The 17,823-nt window shown below is 42.1% G+C and overlaps 3 protein-coding genes across 3 annotated transcripts; all 3 read right to left on the bottom strand.

Annotated features, from left to right (window-relative positions):
* Positions 1 to 572: 572 nt before the first annotated feature.
* LOC123774209 (cuticle protein 7-like) lies at positions 573 to 1,709 on the bottom strand. The gene is made up of 3 exons (XM_069307914.1): positions 1,670 to 1,709; positions 1,149 to 1,277; positions 573 to 959 (listed from the first exon to the last, which is right to left on the bottom strand). The coding sequence occupies exons 1-3, from the start codon at positions 1,679 to 1,681 to the stop codon at positions 654 to 656; spliced, it is 447 nt and encodes a 148-aa protein (XP_069164015.1). The 5' UTR covers positions 1,682 to 1,709; the 3' UTR covers positions 573 to 653.
* Positions 1,710 to 4,048: 2,339 nt separating this feature from the next.
* LOC138354089 (cuticle protein 7-like) lies at positions 4,049 to 5,183 on the bottom strand. The gene is made up of 3 exons (XM_069307915.1): positions 5,134 to 5,183; positions 4,637 to 4,765; positions 4,049 to 4,448 (listed from the first exon to the last, which is right to left on the bottom strand). The coding sequence occupies exons 1-3, from the start codon at positions 5,143 to 5,145 to the stop codon at positions 4,143 to 4,145; spliced, it is 447 nt and encodes a 148-aa protein (XP_069164016.1). The 5' UTR covers positions 5,146 to 5,183; the 3' UTR covers positions 4,049 to 4,142.
* A 2,533-nt stretch (positions 5,184 to 7,716) lies between these two features.
* On the bottom strand, positions 7,717 to 8,586 carry LOC138354090 (cuticle protein 7-like). The gene is made up of 3 exons (XM_069307916.1): positions 8,553 to 8,586; positions 8,292 to 8,420; positions 7,717 to 8,103 (listed from the first exon to the last, which is right to left on the bottom strand). Exons 1-3 carry the CDS (start codon positions 8,562 to 8,564, stop codon positions 7,798 to 7,800), a joined length of 447 nt encoding a protein of 148 aa, XP_069164017.1. The 5' UTR covers positions 8,565 to 8,586; the 3' UTR covers positions 7,717 to 7,797.
* Between the last annotated feature and the right edge of the window lie 9,237 nt (positions 8,587 to 17,823).

A 17,823-nucleotide genomic window follows, 5' to 3' on the forward strand; every position in this document is an offset into this window, starting at 1 on the left:
TCTCTTCAATGGACTATGTCTCTACCGAGGGAAAGGCTATCAACTCACAGTATATAAGTACTCCCAGTACACAGTGTTCAGTACTTTACTGTATAAGTAAAAGTTATATTTTCTGCAGTTATGGTCCCTTTCTCTCTTCTTAGTAAATACATTACAGACATCTTGAAGTTATGATTAGTTTCTTTGGAGGACACATACCTAGATATTGAATATTGAAAAGTTGCACACTTGGCGTTGACATTCTCTCAGAATGGGATTTAACTAATATTCGTCATAAGGAATTGCATTTTCTATATTTTTTACGCTTGTAGATTAAGAATGTTTGCAGTTAGTATCAAGCAAAGTTTATTTTTCAGCATCACACAACCCATTCTTTTGATACATAACATCAAACGATCTCTGAACCTTTATCAATGTGGGTTTAATGTATATGGACATTCACTGTCTTCCTGTTCATTAACTAAACTTCATTTTTGACATTTGGTGCGATTTCTTTATACCTCAGATATTCAATATATACAGAATTGGTGTTTATATTTTAAGTGTAGGATCAAGGGAAGATTCTTATGCTTCAGACTTTTATTTTGTTTTTAAATTGTCAATCACCTAATGTGTATTTAAATAAATATATTAAAGACAATTGTAGTACTAAGTTAGGCATACACTGGAGTTGGCTTGTAGGTGGGTGTAGGTTTATAGCTGGGAGCGGGCTGGTAGCTGGGGGAAGGCTTGTAGCTAGGCTGGTAGGCTGGGTACTGGGCTTCACCCTCATATTCAACTTGAGCCACATAGCCAGAGTCGCCGTTCACGGTGTAGGAAACCCTCTGTAGACGACCGTCGGGAAGCAGCACATAGTAGGCGCCCTGAGTGTTGTAGCCGTCACGAGACTCCTGGTGGCCGAAGTCGTTACCTGATGGGTCGTCCTTCACTTTCCAGTTGAAGTCGTACTTGGGATTGCCCTAAAGTAAAAAAAGGAGGATAATATTGGTTCATTGAATATATATTGTAAATTTTTTAGGGCCAAAAATTCCTTTAGAAAATTTTCAATAGATAATGAAAAGTAAAAACAAAGGAAGCATCACAAATGTGAACGCTCGCTAATAGTTGTAAGAATATTGGAGACACATTAACTGAGTATATGAACTTACAGCTGGAGGGTTGTAGGAGGGAGCTGGATGTTTGTAGGAGGGAGGTGGAGGGTTATAGGAGTTAACTGGAGGGTTGTAGGGAGGAAGCTCAGCCATCGTAACGGCTGCCAGGGCTGCCACGAGGATTACCTGAAAACATGAGACAGAATAAACACAATATATTTTGATTATTTTTCAATTAGTTCAAAAGATGGTATCACCGAAAGATGGACAACGAAGCTATGAGGATTATCCTTTAATACGGAACACTAAATGACTATATATGAGAAAGGAACTGAAATTCCTACGTGTAAAAAGGAAATTTCTACGTGTAAATAATCGTATCATTGAAATCGATGATTTAGTATCAAGATACTTTAGGATAACGTATCCCACCCTCTGCACTGAAGCTCTCCAAGGCTTCTCTTGTTCAGAGGTAAACAGTAGGTTCAGTTCTTGAACCCACAGTGTGCCTCTGTAACCCTTTCCACCACCACACACGGGATGGGTAAGGGGTGCATAATAAATGACTAATAAAATACCTTGAGCGACATGTTGCTGGTAGCTCAAGTAAGTTAAACTGATGTTCGCTGATGCTCTCTTGTCGCTTATATACACTAGGCTCCACCCTCCATCTGACGTCAGTAGCTTAATAGAAAATGAAGAGTGTTTTACACTTACAGAAATAACTGGCACACTTGACGAAGGTGTGGCGGTCATCCTGACCTTCCTACTTCACATCTGAAGGAAATAATATCCATAGCAAAACAGTTCTCCATATTTGGTGATATCTTTCAGCATTTTTTTATTTAATACATAATCTAAATACTTATGGGACCCTTAGAACTCTCAGAATTGATCAAATGCAAATTTTAAAATTGAAATACAGAGAAGTTTGACCATCGCAATGTATTGTAATAATGACAATTACTGTTTCTGTTGCTGCATCATATCTCTCAGATGTTCCTCACTCTACTTGCGAGTGAATGTATCGCGTTATTTTACACCTAAGTTATTTCCCATTCTGATATTTCCCATCTTATAAATAATGCAACACGAGGAACTTTGTAACTTCTTATTAGTGCAGTTTCTGACGACTCGAGAAGATGTAACTTCTTTTGGTTCATCTTCTAATAACGACACATACTGGACTGCAGCTTCTGAAGGTTCACGTATTGAAGACGACAGATGTTAGGCTAAAACTTCTATTGGTGCAGCTTCTTCTGATGACACCAGCTGAAGATTCTGATCATGACATACACTGGCCTCAAGCTTTTGTTCGTAAAACATCTGATGACGAAACACACACACTGGGCTCAAGCTTCTATTGGTGCAGCTTCAGATGACGACACACACTTGACTGAAACTTATGTTGGGGATTTTGTAATTACTCTGCACACATTAACCCGTAACTTCTGTAACCGGAGCATGTAATAACCTTACACACTTAACTCGAGTTTTCATTAACTGAATTTTTTAAGAAAATATCTCCAGAATAAATGTTCATAAATTAATCATTCAAAAATCCTATTGTAAATCTTAACACGATAAATACCTTAACATTTGGGGTATATTCTGCATTATTTGATATAATTATAAAAAAACGTTCAAGCACTTCTGTCCAATTTTCACATGTTCTAATTCATGTAAATAGTTTTTAAGTAAAAAAGTATTGCCAACAAGGAACAAGGAAATAAAACAGAGCTGAAATTATTGTTGGACTTGTGGAATTCTATTTTCATTTTTTCAGCTGATAACGTGTGGCTGAGGAGATATATTGGACCTCGCTGGTAAGGACCACAGTTGCTTTGAGGACCAGCGGTCCTATAGACAACAGCAATGGAACAACTCTGCTGTTACGTGTTATATTTCTAAACTATAAATTTTAAGTTACAAGCATTCTCTCAGCAATTAGTTTTCACCCAACTACAATCCCAATTTTAATCTTCCATCCAGCTACAAACTTTCACGCAGCTACAATCCATTGCACAGCTAACTGCCCGGACCCAGCTACAACCCTAACCCTAACTACCAGCTAAATATGGCCCTAGTCGACCTTTTAAGTAATGTCAGAGATAATTGTAACGATGTACTATTTCATGTATAGTATACTGAATGGGGTGAGAATAGCTTGAGCTACCTCATCCCTTTGTGTGTATTTTACCTCAATAAACTTATTTCAATTTAAATTTCATTTCATGTATAAAGATTTCCTTGGAATGGCAATATAAACGAGGTTCATAGGAAATTGTGTTTTTGTAGTTAAAATCCTCCGCTTCTGAGATCCACTGTGTGAGTCACATTCTTGATCTTGTTGTTTAATCTAAAACAGAGACTTAGAAGAACACTGTCAGTTTAACAACATTTATGCCTCAGAACCATGTTCAACAAAAGGCAGCTTCGTCTCTTCAATGGACTATGTCTCTAACAAGGGAAAGGCTATCAACTCAGTGTATAAGTACTCACATATTTTCCGCAGTTATGGTCCCATTCTCTTTACTCATTAAATACATTGCAGACATCTTTAGTTTATGGTTAGTTTCCTTGGAGGACATATGCCTAAATATTGAATATTGTAAAGTTGCACACTTGGCGTTGACATTCTCTCAGAATGGGATTTAACTAATATTCGTCATAAGGAATTGCATTTTCTATATTTTTTACTCTTGTAGATTAAGAATGTGTGTAGTTAGTATCAAGAAAAGTTTATTTTTCAGCGTCACACAACCCTTTCTTTTGATATTTAGCATCAAACTATCTTTGAACCTTTATCAATGTGTGTTTAATGTATATGGACATTCACTGTCTAACAAATCATTAACAAAAATTCATTTATTTCTTTTGGGCGATTTTTGAATACCTCACATATTCAATATATACAGAATTGGTGTTTATATTTTAACTGTAGGATCATTGGAAGATTCTTATGCTTCAGACTTTTATTTTGTTTTTAAATTGTTAATCACCTAATGTGTATTTACATAAATATATATAACAGACAATTGTAGTACTAAGTTAGGCATATACTGGAGTTGGCTTGTAGATGGGTGTAGGTTTATAGCTGGGAGCGGGCTGGTAGCTGGGGGAAGGCTTGTAGCTAGGCTGGTAGGCTGGGTACTGGGCTTCACCCTCATATTCAACTTGAGCCACATAGCCAGAGTCGCCGTTCACGGTGTAGGAAACCCTCTGTAGACGACCGTCGGGAAGCAGCACATAGTAGGCGCCCTGAGTGTTGTAGCCGTCACGAGACTCCTGGTGGCCGAAGTCGTTACCTGATGGGTCGTCCTTCACTTTCCAGTTGAAGTCGTACTTGGGATTGCCCTTAAGTAAAAGGGGGAGGATAATTTTGGTTCATTGAATATATAGTGTAAAATTTACTTTGCCAAAAATTCCTTTAGAAAATTTTCAATAGATAATGAAAGTAAGAGCAAAGGAAGCATCACAAATGTGAACGCTTGCTTATAGTTGTAAGAATATTGGAGACACATTAACTGAGTATATGAACTTACAGCTGGAGGGTTGTAGGAGGGAGCTGGATGTTTGTAGGAGGGAGGTGGAGGGTTATAGGAGTTAACTGGAGGGTTGTAGGGAGGAAGCTCAGCCATCGTAACGGCTGCCAGGGCTGCCACGAGGATTACCTGAAAACATGAGACAATAAACAAAATATATTTTGATTATTTTTCAATTAGTTCAAAAGATGGTATCACCGAAAGATGCACAATGAAGCTATGAGGATTATCCTTCAATACGGAACACTAAATGACTAAATATGAGGAAGGAACTGCAATTCCTATGTGTAAATAATCGTATCATTGAAATCGATGATTTAGTATCAAGATACTTAGAATAACGTATCCCACCCTCTGCACTGAAGCTCTCCAAGCCTTCTCTTGTTCAGAAGTAAACAGTAGGTTCAGTTCTTGAACCCACAGTGTGCCTCTATAACCCTTTCCACCACCACATACGGGATGGGTAAGGGGTGCATAACAAATGACTAATAAAATACCTTGAGCGACATGTTGCTGGTAGCTCAAGTAAGTTAAACTGATGTTCGGTGATGCTCTCTTGTCGCTTATATACACGAGGCTCCACCCTCCATCTGACGTCAGTAGCTTAATAGAAAATGAAGAGTGTTTTACACTTACAGAAATAACTGGCACACTTGACGAAGGTGTGGCGGTCATCCTGACCTTCCTACTTCACATCTGAAGGAAATAATATCCATAGCAATACAATTCTTCCATATTTGGTGATATCTTCCTGCATTTTTTTTATTTAATACATAATCTAAATACTTATGGGACCCTTAGAACTCTCAGAATTGATCAAATGCAAATTTTAAAATTGAAGTACAGAGAAGTTTGACCATTGCAATGTATTGTAATAATGACAATTACTGGTTCTATTGTTGCATCATATCTCTCAGATGTTCCTCACTCTAGCTGTGAGTGAATGTCTGGCGTTATTTTACACCTAAGTTATTTTCCTTTCTGATATTGTCCATCTTATAAATAATGCAACACGAGGAACTTTGTAACTTCTTATTGTTGCAGTTTCTAACGACTCTCGATGATCGAACTTCTTTTGGTTCATCTTCTAATAACGACACATACTGGACTGCAGCTTCTGTTGGTTCACTTATTGAAGACGACAGATGTTAGGCTAAAACTTCTATTGGTGCAGCTTCTCCTGATGACACCAGCTGAAGCTTCTGATCATGACATACACTGGCCTCAAGCTTTTGTTCGTAAACCATCTGATGATGACACACACACACTGGGCTCAAGCTTCTATTAGTGTAGCTTCAGATGACGACACTCACTGGGAAAAAGCTTATATTGGTGAAGCATCTGATGATGACACACACACACGGGGCTGAAGCTCCAATTGTCGAAGCAACTGATGACGACATACGTTAGTTAATTTAATTAATTCATACATTTGGGTAAAGCTTTCATTGATGCTGTTTCTAAGGACGTCACACACTGGACTGAAACTTATGTTGGTGGATTTTTGCCATTACTCAGCACACATTAACTCGTAGCTTCTGTAACCGGAGCATGTAATAACCTTACACACTTGACTCGAGTTTTCATTAACTGAACTTATTAGGAAAACATCTCCAATCGAATAAATGTTCATAAATTAGTCATTCAAAAATCCTATTGTGAATCTTGGCACAATAATTATCTTAAAATTTGATGTATATTCTGCATTATTTGTTCTAATTGTGAAAATAATCTAGTATTATTTTCTAATTTTCACATGTTCTAATTCAGCTGAATAGTTTTTAGTTAAAAATTATTGCCAACAAGGAATAAGAGGATAAGGTAGAGCTGAAATTATTGTAGGACTTGTGGTATTCTATTTTCTCAGCTGATAATGTGTGACTGAGGAGAAATATTGGACCTCGCTTGTATGGACCACAGCGGCATTGAGGTCCAGCGGTCTGGCAGATCACAGCACCATTGAAGGCCAGCGGTCCCATGAAGAATACAACACAACAGCACTTGCTGTTATCTATAGGACCAGCGGTCCTATAGACAACAGCAATGGAACGACGCTGTTGTTACGTGTTATATTTCTAAACTATAAACTTTAAGTTACAAGCATTCTCTCAGCAATTAGTTTTCACGCAACTACAATCCCAGTTTCAATCTTTCATCCAGCTACAAACTTTCACTCAGCTACAATCAATAACACAGCTAAATGCCCGGACCCAGCAATAATCCTAACCCCAACTACCAGCTAAACATGGCCCTAGCTGACCTTTTAAGTAATGACAGAGATAATTGTAACGATGTACTATTTCATGTATAAAGATTTCCTTGGAATGGCCACCATAAACGAGGTTCATAAGAAATTGTGTTTTCGTAGTTAAAATCCTCCGCTTCTGAGATCCACTGTGTGAGTCACAGTCTTGATCTTGTTTAATCTAAAACAGAGACTTAGAGGGACACTGTCAGTTTAACAACATTTATGCCTCAGAACCATGTTCAGCAAAAGGCAGCTTCGTCTCTTCAATGGACTATGTCTCTACCAAGGGAAAGGCTATCAATTCACAGTATATAAGTACTCCCAGTACACAGTGTACAGTACTTTACTGTATAAGTAAAAGTTATATTTTCAGCAGTTATGGTCCCATTCTCTCTTCTTAGTAAATACATTGCAGACATCTTGTAGTTATGGTTAGTTTCATTGGAGGACATATGTCTAGATATTGAACATTGTAAAGTTGCACACTTGGCGTTGACATTCTCTCAGAATGTGAATATACTAATATTCGTCATAATGAACTGCATTTTCTTTATTTTTTTCAGCTTGTAGATTAAAAGGTTTGCAGTTAGTATCAAGAAAAGTTTATTTTTCAGCGTCACACAACCCATTCTTTTGATATTTAACATCAAACGATCTTTGAACCCTTATCAATGTGTGTTTAATGTATATGGACATTCACTGTCTAACAAATCATTAACAAAAATTCATTTATGACTTTTGGGGCGATTTTTGAATACCTCACATATTCAATATATACAGAATTGGTGTTTATATTTTAACTGTAGGATCATTGGAAGATTCTTATGCTTCAGACTTTTATTTTGTTTTTTAATTGTCAATCACCTAATGTGTATTTACATAAATATATATTACAGACAATTGTAGTACTAAGTTAGGCATACACTGGAGTTGGCTTGTAGATGGGTGTAGGTTTATAGCTGGGAGCGGGCTGGTAGCTGGGGGAAGGCTTGTAGCTAGGCTGGTAGGCTGGGTACTGGGCTTCACCCTCATATTCAACTTGAGCCACATAGCCAGAGTCGCCGTTCACGGTGTAGGAAACCCTCTGTAGACGACCGTCGGGAAGCAGCACATAGTAGGCGCCCTGAGTGTTGTAGCCGTCACGAGACTCCTGGTGGCCGAAGTCGTTACCTGATGGGTCGTCCTTCACTTTCCAGTTGAAGTCGTACTTGGGATTGCCCTTAAGTAAAAGGGGGAGGATAATTTTGGTTCATTGAATATATAGTGTAAAATTTACTTTGCCAAAAATTCCTTTAGAAAATTTTCAATAGATAATGAAAGTAAGAGCAAAGGAAGCATCACAAATGTGAACGCTCGCTTATAGTTGTAAGAATATTGGAGACACATTAACTGAGTATATGAACTTACAGCTGGAGGGTTGTAGGAGGGAGCTGGATGTTTGTAGGAGGGAGGTGGAGGGTTATAGGAGTTAACTGGAGGGTTGTAGGGAGGAAGCTCAGCCATCGTAACGGCTGCCAGGGCTGCCACGAGGATTACCTAAGAACCATAGAAAAAAGATTCACTCTGAAATAAACAACTCATTTAATGATTATTTTTGCTATTTGATTATATGACAATGTCACAAAATGAAATTTTGTGACAGAATGTTTATGTCATCCAATAAAATACCTTAAGCGACATGTTGGTGGTAGCTCAAGTAGAGTAAGATTGATATACACTAATGGTCTCTCGTCGCTTATATACACGAGGCTCCACCCGCCTTGTTACGTCAGTAGCAGAAGAGAAAATTAAGATTATTTTACCATTACAGAAATAACTCGCCTATTAGACTAAGGTGTGGCGGTCATCCTGGCCTAGTACTCTGCCCAATAGCAGCACATTCCGCTAATAAACTTTGGGTTCTAAAGCTAATTACTAAAACTTTGATGATAAACTGAGTTACCAGAAGAGGATGAAGCAGCGACTATACAGTTTGAATGGTAAACATGGCCTGTTCTTCTAACAAGAAGCCTAGTCTTACCTGACCCTCACATTTCCTGTGTACACCTGTACGATAACGCAAGACAGAATAAATATGATTATCTCCTGAAATCAATATTCATGTGAGCAGTTCAATCTTTCTCTAGACGACTGCAAGTGGGACCAAGCATCTCTTGAAGATAGACTTGGGGAAAAGGAATAGTAATGCAAGAAAGACATCCTTTACTACATTCCTTTCTTACTGAGTACTTCTAGCAAATTAATATATATTTTCATGGTGCTTTAAAAGGATTTTAACGGGGTTTATTGATGTAGCCAACGAGAGAACTACTCTCCAAGCCTCAGATATCTTGTGCCCCAAAAGATCGCAAACACTTCAACTGAAAAAGTCCCATACAGAGAATATCACTTCAGTTACGCTTGGGATCGATTCGGAGAAACAAAGCTCTTCATGTTGGAGAACTTTAATGAGTTATGGCTAATCGTCAGTATAATATTCCCTATATATGCGAATCTTTCGTAGATCAAAGAAAAAAAACGCCAGATATAAAAATGTCAATAACATCATTAAATAAAGTCTCACCACATCCCCTTGTCCATCACAAAGGAAGGTCCTGTTGCAACCCGCTCTCGCACAAGACAGCACATATATGACTTATTGCTTATAGTCACTATTTCACTTATAAATAAGTACATATGTGACATATTCCAAGCCATATTTTTTCCAAGGCACTAACTTTTCCTCTCATTTTTATTAAACAATAGAGATTTTATACAAAATTTGACAATATCCGAGTTACTTTACAATTTATTTAAATATTTTAGTTTTGTTTTATTATTTTTATAAAACTGTAATATCAATATAGGTATAGATTCAGTATTAATTGTAATATCTTAACATACTAAGAAGGTTAGGTTAGGTTGTGGTTTTCTTTTAAGCTTTTCAAGGTAAACTCAAATATTCACAATAAATTAGTATGTCACATATGCACTTATTCATAAGCAAGATATTGACTATAAGCAAGTGCGAGAACGGGTTGCCTATTATGCAGACCCAATAACACTCACAAGTATCCATGCAGCTCTGGAAGAGTGACAAGCAGGTTGGCCTTGTGTACTCGTCTAGTTGTGCTTGCTGGGGTAGAGCTTCGGCTCTTGGGTCTCGGGGCTTTGTGTGGGGCTGTACATTTGCGTCCATATTGATCACTATATATCCGGTACAGTGGATATGTGGGTGACACTAGCTTCAGGGAGGGCTAGAAGATCTTGAAAGAGGCAAACTTTCTTAAGGGTCTCGCAAATCTTTGCTGCTTTTTATCAAAGGGTTCAGACTCCTTCACTGTGGCCAATTTTCTGCTCAAGTGCAATTATTTTTCACTGGAACTGTGTGAGCTTTCCATAGAGGAAACATTTGCTATATGTGGACCAGACCACACACTAGAAATTGAAGATACGACGACGTTTCGGTCCATCCTGGACCATTACCAAGTCGATTATTATCACAATCGACTTGATAATGATCCAGAACGGACCGAAACGTCGTCGTCCCTCCAATGTCAAGTGTGTGGTTTAATCAACATTTTTCAGCCACGTTATTGTGACTCATCATTTGCATTTACTATATCCTACGTCCGCGTCTGACTTCTAAATGACTGAAGCCACTTGCCAAATGACACTAAAACAAGGAAGATCCTAAATTCAAGACACAAGCATTGCAAGACGTTACTCCTCCCTCTAACCATCTTAAGTCAATTTCCATTACAAGCTTTCTTACGCTTGTAGGTGAGCGTTGGGAAAATATATAAAAGTATAAAAATAGCTTGTGGGTGTATGCTTATTATGTATGCTGTGTATTTGGGAGCCGGTCGGCCGAGCGGACAGCACGCTGGACTTGTGATCGTGTGGTCCCGGGTTCGATCCCAGGCGCCGGCGAGAAACAATGGGCAGATTTCCTTTGACCCTATGCCCCCGTTACCTAGCAGTAAAATAGGAACCTGGGTGTTAGTCAGCTGTCACGGGCTGCTTCCTGGGGGTGGAGGCCTGGTCGAGGACCGGGCCGCGGGGACACTAAAGCCCCGAAATCATCTCAAGAAGAAGATGCTTCGAAACTAACAATTATCACGACATTAAACGAAAAAGTATAAATGTTTCTATTTCTTACTAATCCGGTTAGGAGAGGGAGACGCTGCCGACCGTTTTCTGTTTTACAGCGACCTTGAAAGACACATATTTATGGCAATATAAAACTCACAAATTACGGTCAATATCACGAAGAAAATACAAAAAAAGACTTGGTCACGCGCTGGAGAAGGTGAAGCCACTGCGTCCCTTCATCTTCCCTCACAAAACAGCTCTTTGGAAATGTAACAGTTACCTTGAACCACTGACAATGTTCGGGGTGTGAATGGTTGTTGCCGTTGGATCTCTGTGGCTGTGAATCTGTCGTTTAGAGCCTGTCTAAATACCACATTTACTGCCGTCCGTAATGAGTAGCTGTTTGTTTTGGTGTTGAGGTTAAGGTCTATCAACCTCTGGAAGGTTATTAAGGCCACCACAATACCTTGCTGACCAGCGGGGAAGTTTGGTGTTGGGATTAAGGCCTATCAACCTCTGGAAGGTTACTAGCTTACAAACTTACTGACCAACCAGCAAGTATTCTTTTGTCTTGAACACAACCATGACTAACGTAAAGTCAGTGTAAACACAATGGAAAACAGAGTACACCTCTCAGTGTAATTACTCTTAGGGGGTAATTACCGTCCACTGCCTGTATTATCCCGATAAGTCAGTTACCAGCGTCTGGAATAAGTAACGTTACTGTATATGGACATTACATGCAGAAGACGCTCTATGATATCAATAATACTCATTTCAGATGTTCCTATAATGTCCACATTCTTGTGTAAATCCATAAATAAATCCTCAGGAATGCAGGTCAAGACGTAAGCGTTCGTGTACAATCAAAATCCAAAACAATCACTTTTTCCTCTTGTTTCGCATCAAGTTCATAATATAAATAAATGTAATTTCATTTGGATGGTTTCCAAGCCACAGAAGAGACAGACATACTACAGTTAAATGCAATAATAGTGGGTGTAGGAGTACGTGATATAACGTGACCTTGTGGGGGGGGGTTGCCAGATGTCGCTCTCGTAGCCTGAGGCCTCGCCAGGAACGAAGTGAAATTGGTCACTATGGTGAGATGGTGAAGGCACTCGTGGGTGTGGCTAGTTGCTCCTCCTCAAGACTCTCACACACACACACACACACACACACACACACACACACACACACACACACACACACACACACACACACTAAACTGGAAAAGTTCAATGGTTTGCCACCAAACTAGTACCCGAGCTGAGAGGTATGAGCTACGAGGAGAAACTACGGGAATTAAACCTCACTTCGTTGGAAGACAGAAGAGTTAGGGGGGACATGATCACCACATTCAAGATTCTCAAGGGAATTGATAGGGTAGATAAAGACAGGCTATTTAACACAAGGGGCACACGCACTAGGGGACACAGGTGAAAACTGAGTGCCCAAATGAGCCACGGAGATATTAGATAGAATTTTTTTAGTGTCAGAGTAGTTGACAAACGGAATGCATTAGGCAGTGATATGGTGGAGGCTGACTCCATACACAGTTTCAAGTGTAGATATGATAGAGCCCAATAGACTCAGGAACCTATACACCAGTTGAGTAACGGTTGAGAGGCGGGACCAAAGAGCCGAAGCTCAACCCGCGCAAACACAATTAAGCCAGTACACTCACACTCTTTACCGGCCGGTATTACCAAGACGCGCCCGAGGCGAGAGTGGTGGCTGGCACAACCCACTATAACCTTTTCCCACACAGACATTCCCGGCCCAACCAACCGTCAGGGGGCGACGGTTGGTTGGTTATACTGACGTCTATCTTACTCTCGCACTCACACTGGCTCTTTGAGTACCCATATGAGTAAGGTTGAGTGCAACTCTTGAGTACCCATATGTGTAAGCTTGAGTGCAACTCTTGAATACTCACATATGTAAGCTTGAGTGAAGCTCTTGAATACCCACATGTGTAAGCTTGAGTGAAGTTCTTGAATACCCACATGTGTAAGCTTGAGTGAAGTTCTTGAATACCCACATGTGTAAGCTTGAGTGAAGTTCTTGAATACCCACATGTGTAAGCTTGAGTGCAACTCTTGAGTACCCATATGTGTAAGCTTGAGTACAGCTCTTGAGTACCCATATGTGTAAGCTTGAGTACAGCTCTTGAGTACCCATATGTGTAAGCTTGAGTGAAGCTCTTGAATACCCACATGTGTAAGCTTGAGTGAAGCTCTTGAATACCTCATGTTTAAGCTTGAGTGAAGCTCTTGAATACCCACATGTATACGCTTGAGTGAATGTCTCCTTAATTCCCTCATATTTGCTCTTAAGTGCAAGTGTCGTATTACATACTCTCATATTTACTCTTGAGAGCAGAAGCTCATTCATATTACATTTATTAATGAACAATATTGTGTATTTTACACGAATCGAAGCCTAAAAATAAATTACAATTTATACTCTAATCACACAAATAAATCCCTATAACCTAGCGTAAAGGAATATAATTAATAATCACCACAATTGTAATTGAAATCAAAGAGATTAAACCATGACTTGAGGGAGAAATAGTTCATGGTTCTAGGTCAATTCTGAAAGGAACTTTTAATTTCTTTATGTTCTTTTTTTTCGAGTTACAACATCCTTGTCGTTGGCGACCCCGAAGGCGAGGCTGACCGAACCTCCACAATGGTAAACGCAGCCGAGAACTGCCTGGATTGGTGAAGAAATTTTCTGACGATCGCTGAACTTGGAATGCATTTTTCCTTTTGAATTTCTGTGAAGTGCAGCAGTTTGTTGGAAGGAAATGGTCATTAGTGTTCAGGTGTATGTTATTGCTGGGAGGGTCTCAGGAGGGACTTAGATGAGAGGCACTCACGTTAGGTGAGGTAATGAAGTGAGAGTGTAGCGGTGTGTACACACACACACACACACATATATATATATATATATTTATGGGGGGGGCCTCACGGCTGAGTGGAGAGCACTCTGGTGTCGTAGTCATAAGTGATCGAATCATTCTATCCCCGGTGGAGGCGGAAACAAATAGGCAGAGTTTCTTTCATCCTGATGCGTCTGTTCACATAGCAGTAAATAGGTACCTGGGAGTTAGACAGTTGCTACCTGCTGCTTCCTGGAGATGTGTGTGTGTGTGTGAGAGAGAGAGAGAGAGAGAGAGAGAGAGAGAGAGAGAGAGAGAGAGAGAGAGAGAGAGAGAGAGAGAGAGAGAGAGAGAGAGAGAGAGAGAGAGAGACTTCGCATGGTGACTGGTGATTTTGTGAGAGGAGAGTATCATACGATGGTCGGGGTCGACCCCCCTTCACATCCATAAAGTCGGTGACTGTGAAATATGCAACCAAATATCCGTAGAGTTTATCACCACTTTAAATATTAATGTATTTAGATATTAACATGCAAAAATTAATGCTCAAACGACAGGGATGCCTTCTGGGAACACCCTATTGATTACAGTGATGTGGTGCAGTGCAAATGGTTACTGTGATGGGGGATTTGGGGAGAGTGTGTGTAGGTGGAGATGGGAATGATGAGGATGGTGTGAAGATATATGCAGTGATGATGACAGTGTTGTGATGATGGCTATAGTGATGAGGCGATATGGGGAAGGTGTGGGAGGGTAGTGACGGCGGTGGGTGCCTCTTGGAAGATATGGGGATTATGGAAATTGGAGGATATGTGTGTGAGAGTCCTATACCCGGATTTATAAAGCAGTTACTCAAGTACTTACGAACCTGTCCATCTTTTCTCAATCTTTGGCGGCTTTGTTTACAATTATTAAACAGTTAATGAGCTCCGAAGCACCAGGAGGCTGTTTATAACATTAACAACAGTTGATTGGCAAGTTTTCATGTTTATAAACTGTTTAATAAATGTAACCAAAGCCGTCAAAGATTGAGGAAAGATGTACACATTCGTAAGTACTTGCGTAACTGCTTCGTGAATCTAGGCCCTGGGTACATCTGGGCACAGGGTCGGACTGGGTACAGGGTCGACCTGGGTACATCTGGGTACAGGGTCGGGCTGGGTACAGGGTCGACCTGGGTACAGGGTCGACCTGGGTACAGGGTCGACCTGGGTACATCTGGGTACAGGGTCGACCTGGGTACAGGGTCGGGCTGGGTACAGGGTCGACCTGGGTACATCTGGGTACAGGGTCGGACTGGGTACATCTGGGTACAGGGTCGGACTGGGTACATCTGGGTACAGGGTTCACCTGGGTACATCTGGGTACATGGTCGGCCTGGGTACATCTGGGTACAGGGTCGACCTGGGTACATCTGGGTACAGGGTCGGACTGGGTACATCTGGGTACAGGGTCGACCTGGGTACATCTGGGTACAGGGTCGACCTGGATACATCTGGGTACAGGGTCGGACTGAGCACCTCTGGGTACATGGTCGGCCAGGGGCACCTCTGGGTACTCCATTAATGTGTGCTTTATATATATACAAATTTAATTACAAAATCATCAATTCTACATCAAAACTTATGCTCCGTCATCCCACTTCCAGCAAATAAACTCAATTTCACTGCAGAATATTTGCTCAGTTGAGAGAAGAATTAAAGAGCACTGGAAAAGAAAACGGAGTTGGCTTATTATGCAAGTGTCCGCTCAAGTCTCTAAGGGAGAGGTTCGGCTTCTTATGTAAGGTCCCGTTGAAATCACCGGCATATTTTACGGATACCGCAACGTCATAGCAAATCCGGTTTCGCGATCATATTTACTAGTTAATGCTTTTTTTTAGAGGGTGTAATTCTTTGGCCCATATACGAGAATATAAGCGAGTCATCTCCAAGGGAATCAGTTTCGTAATTAAAGCGCCAGGGCCAAGGAAATGTTATGTGATTTTAGACATAAATCTCCAATGAATATTTGGTAGTGAGTTTCAAATTATTCGAGAGAGAGAGAGAGAGAGAGAGAGAGAGAGAGAGAGAGAGAGAGAGAGAGAGAGAGAGAGAGTGTTGATAAGTGCCATTGGGTTTGGCCAGTACCTGGAATGGTGACCGCAGACTGCCTAGCCTTCGGACAGCGGGTTAAGGATAACACTGACGGGACATAACATCCTCGACAATAATATTGTAACATACAAGACAGTTAAGAGTCACTCAGAGCCCCCAGCACTCTACGCCCCCTCACAAGCAGCCCCATAAACAGCCCCCTCCCCAGCTACCTCCCCCCCCCCTCCTCCACTACCACAATCTCCCCCCTCAATCGCCACACTCTCCCCCCTCAACCACCACACTCTCCCCCCTCAACCACCACACTCTATCACCCTCCACTAGCACACTCCACTGTCATCTTTCTCTTTTGAGAAAGATGAAGGGGGACGTCTGGGAAGCAGCCAACTGAACAGTGTTGATATTACAAATTTTCCGCGCACAAGTATACCTCTGCAACCCGTTATTCCTGAACAATTATAGACCAGGTAATGTCGAGAGGGAGCAGACATAGACAGTAGCACAAGAGGCCGGCACTAAAAGACAGGTGGAAGGGACGGGGGCAGTCTTGGACGGTAAGACAAGAGGCCAACACTCTAAGACAGGTGGGAGGGACGGGGGCAGTCTTGGACGGTAAGACAAGAGGCCAACACTCTAAGACAGGTGGGAGGGACGGGGGCAGTCTTGGACGGTAAGACAAGAGGCCAATACTCTAAGACAGGTGGGAGGGACGGGGGCAGACATGGACGGTAAGACAAGAGGCCAACACTCTAAGACAGGTGGGAGGGACGGGGGCAGACATGGACGGTAAGACAAGAGGCCAATACTCTAAGACAGGTGGAAGGGACGCACCTAAAACGCCATAATGTGATCGCTTTCCTGTCCATGAGGAAAAACAGATATATTCCCGCCACTTGTGTGACCACAAGGCTGCTCTTGACGGCTCGACACCGCCGCCGACACCGCACCAAAAATAGGATATTGCTGAACGCCAACGTCCTCTGAGTGGCAATTCCCAGTGGAGTGAAACTAGACCCCAGGGATATTTGTGGTCAGTATCAGGCGTTCTCGAAGGCTGGTTTGGGTTTGGTGTTGCGCTGAGACCTACCAACCTCTGGAGGGTTGGTAGGTCTCTACTGGAGTGAGAGTGTGGAGGGGCGGGCCGCTACGGGGACTGGTGGAGAGGCGGGCCGCTACTGGGACTGGTAGAGAGACGGGCCACCACGGGGGCTGGTAGAGAGACGGGCCACCACGGGGGCTGGTAGAGGGGCGGGCCACCACGGGGACTGGTAGAGAGACGGGCCACCACGGGGACTGGTAGAGAGACGGGCCACCACGGGGGCTGGTAGAGAGACGGGCCACCACGGGGGCTGGTAGAGAGACGGGCCACCACGGGGGCTGGTAGAGAGACGGGCCACCACGGGGGCTGGTAGAGAGACGGGCCACCACGGGGGCTGGTAGAGGGGCGGGCCACCACGGGGGCTGGTAGAGGGGCGGGCCACCACGGGGACTGGTAGAGAGACGGGCCACCACGGGGACTGGTAGAGAGACGGGCCACCACGGGGGCTGGTAGAGAGACGGGCCACCACGGGGGCTGGTAGAGAGACGGGCCACCACGGGGGCTGGTAGAGGGGCGGGCCACCACGGGGACTGATGGAGAGGCGGGCCGCGACGAGGAAGGCCGATCACGTCCACAGTTATTCTCAACCAACACAAATCAGCGACTCATTACTGACTGAAGGTAGAAATGCAACATTCTGAGCTGTAAGGCCGACCCTCCCACACACACACACACACACACACACACACACACACACACACACACACACACACACACACACACACACACACACACACAACACTATAAATATAAAGTTGCATCAAGCTCCACATTGCAAGA

Source organism: Procambarus clarkii, chromosome 61 (genome assembly GCF_040958095.1).
Source record: "Procambarus clarkii isolate CNS0578487 chromosome 61, FALCON_Pclarkii_2.0, whole genome shotgun sequence".
NCBI lineage: Eukaryota > Metazoa > Arthropoda > Malacostraca > Decapoda > Cambaridae > Procambarus > Procambarus clarkii.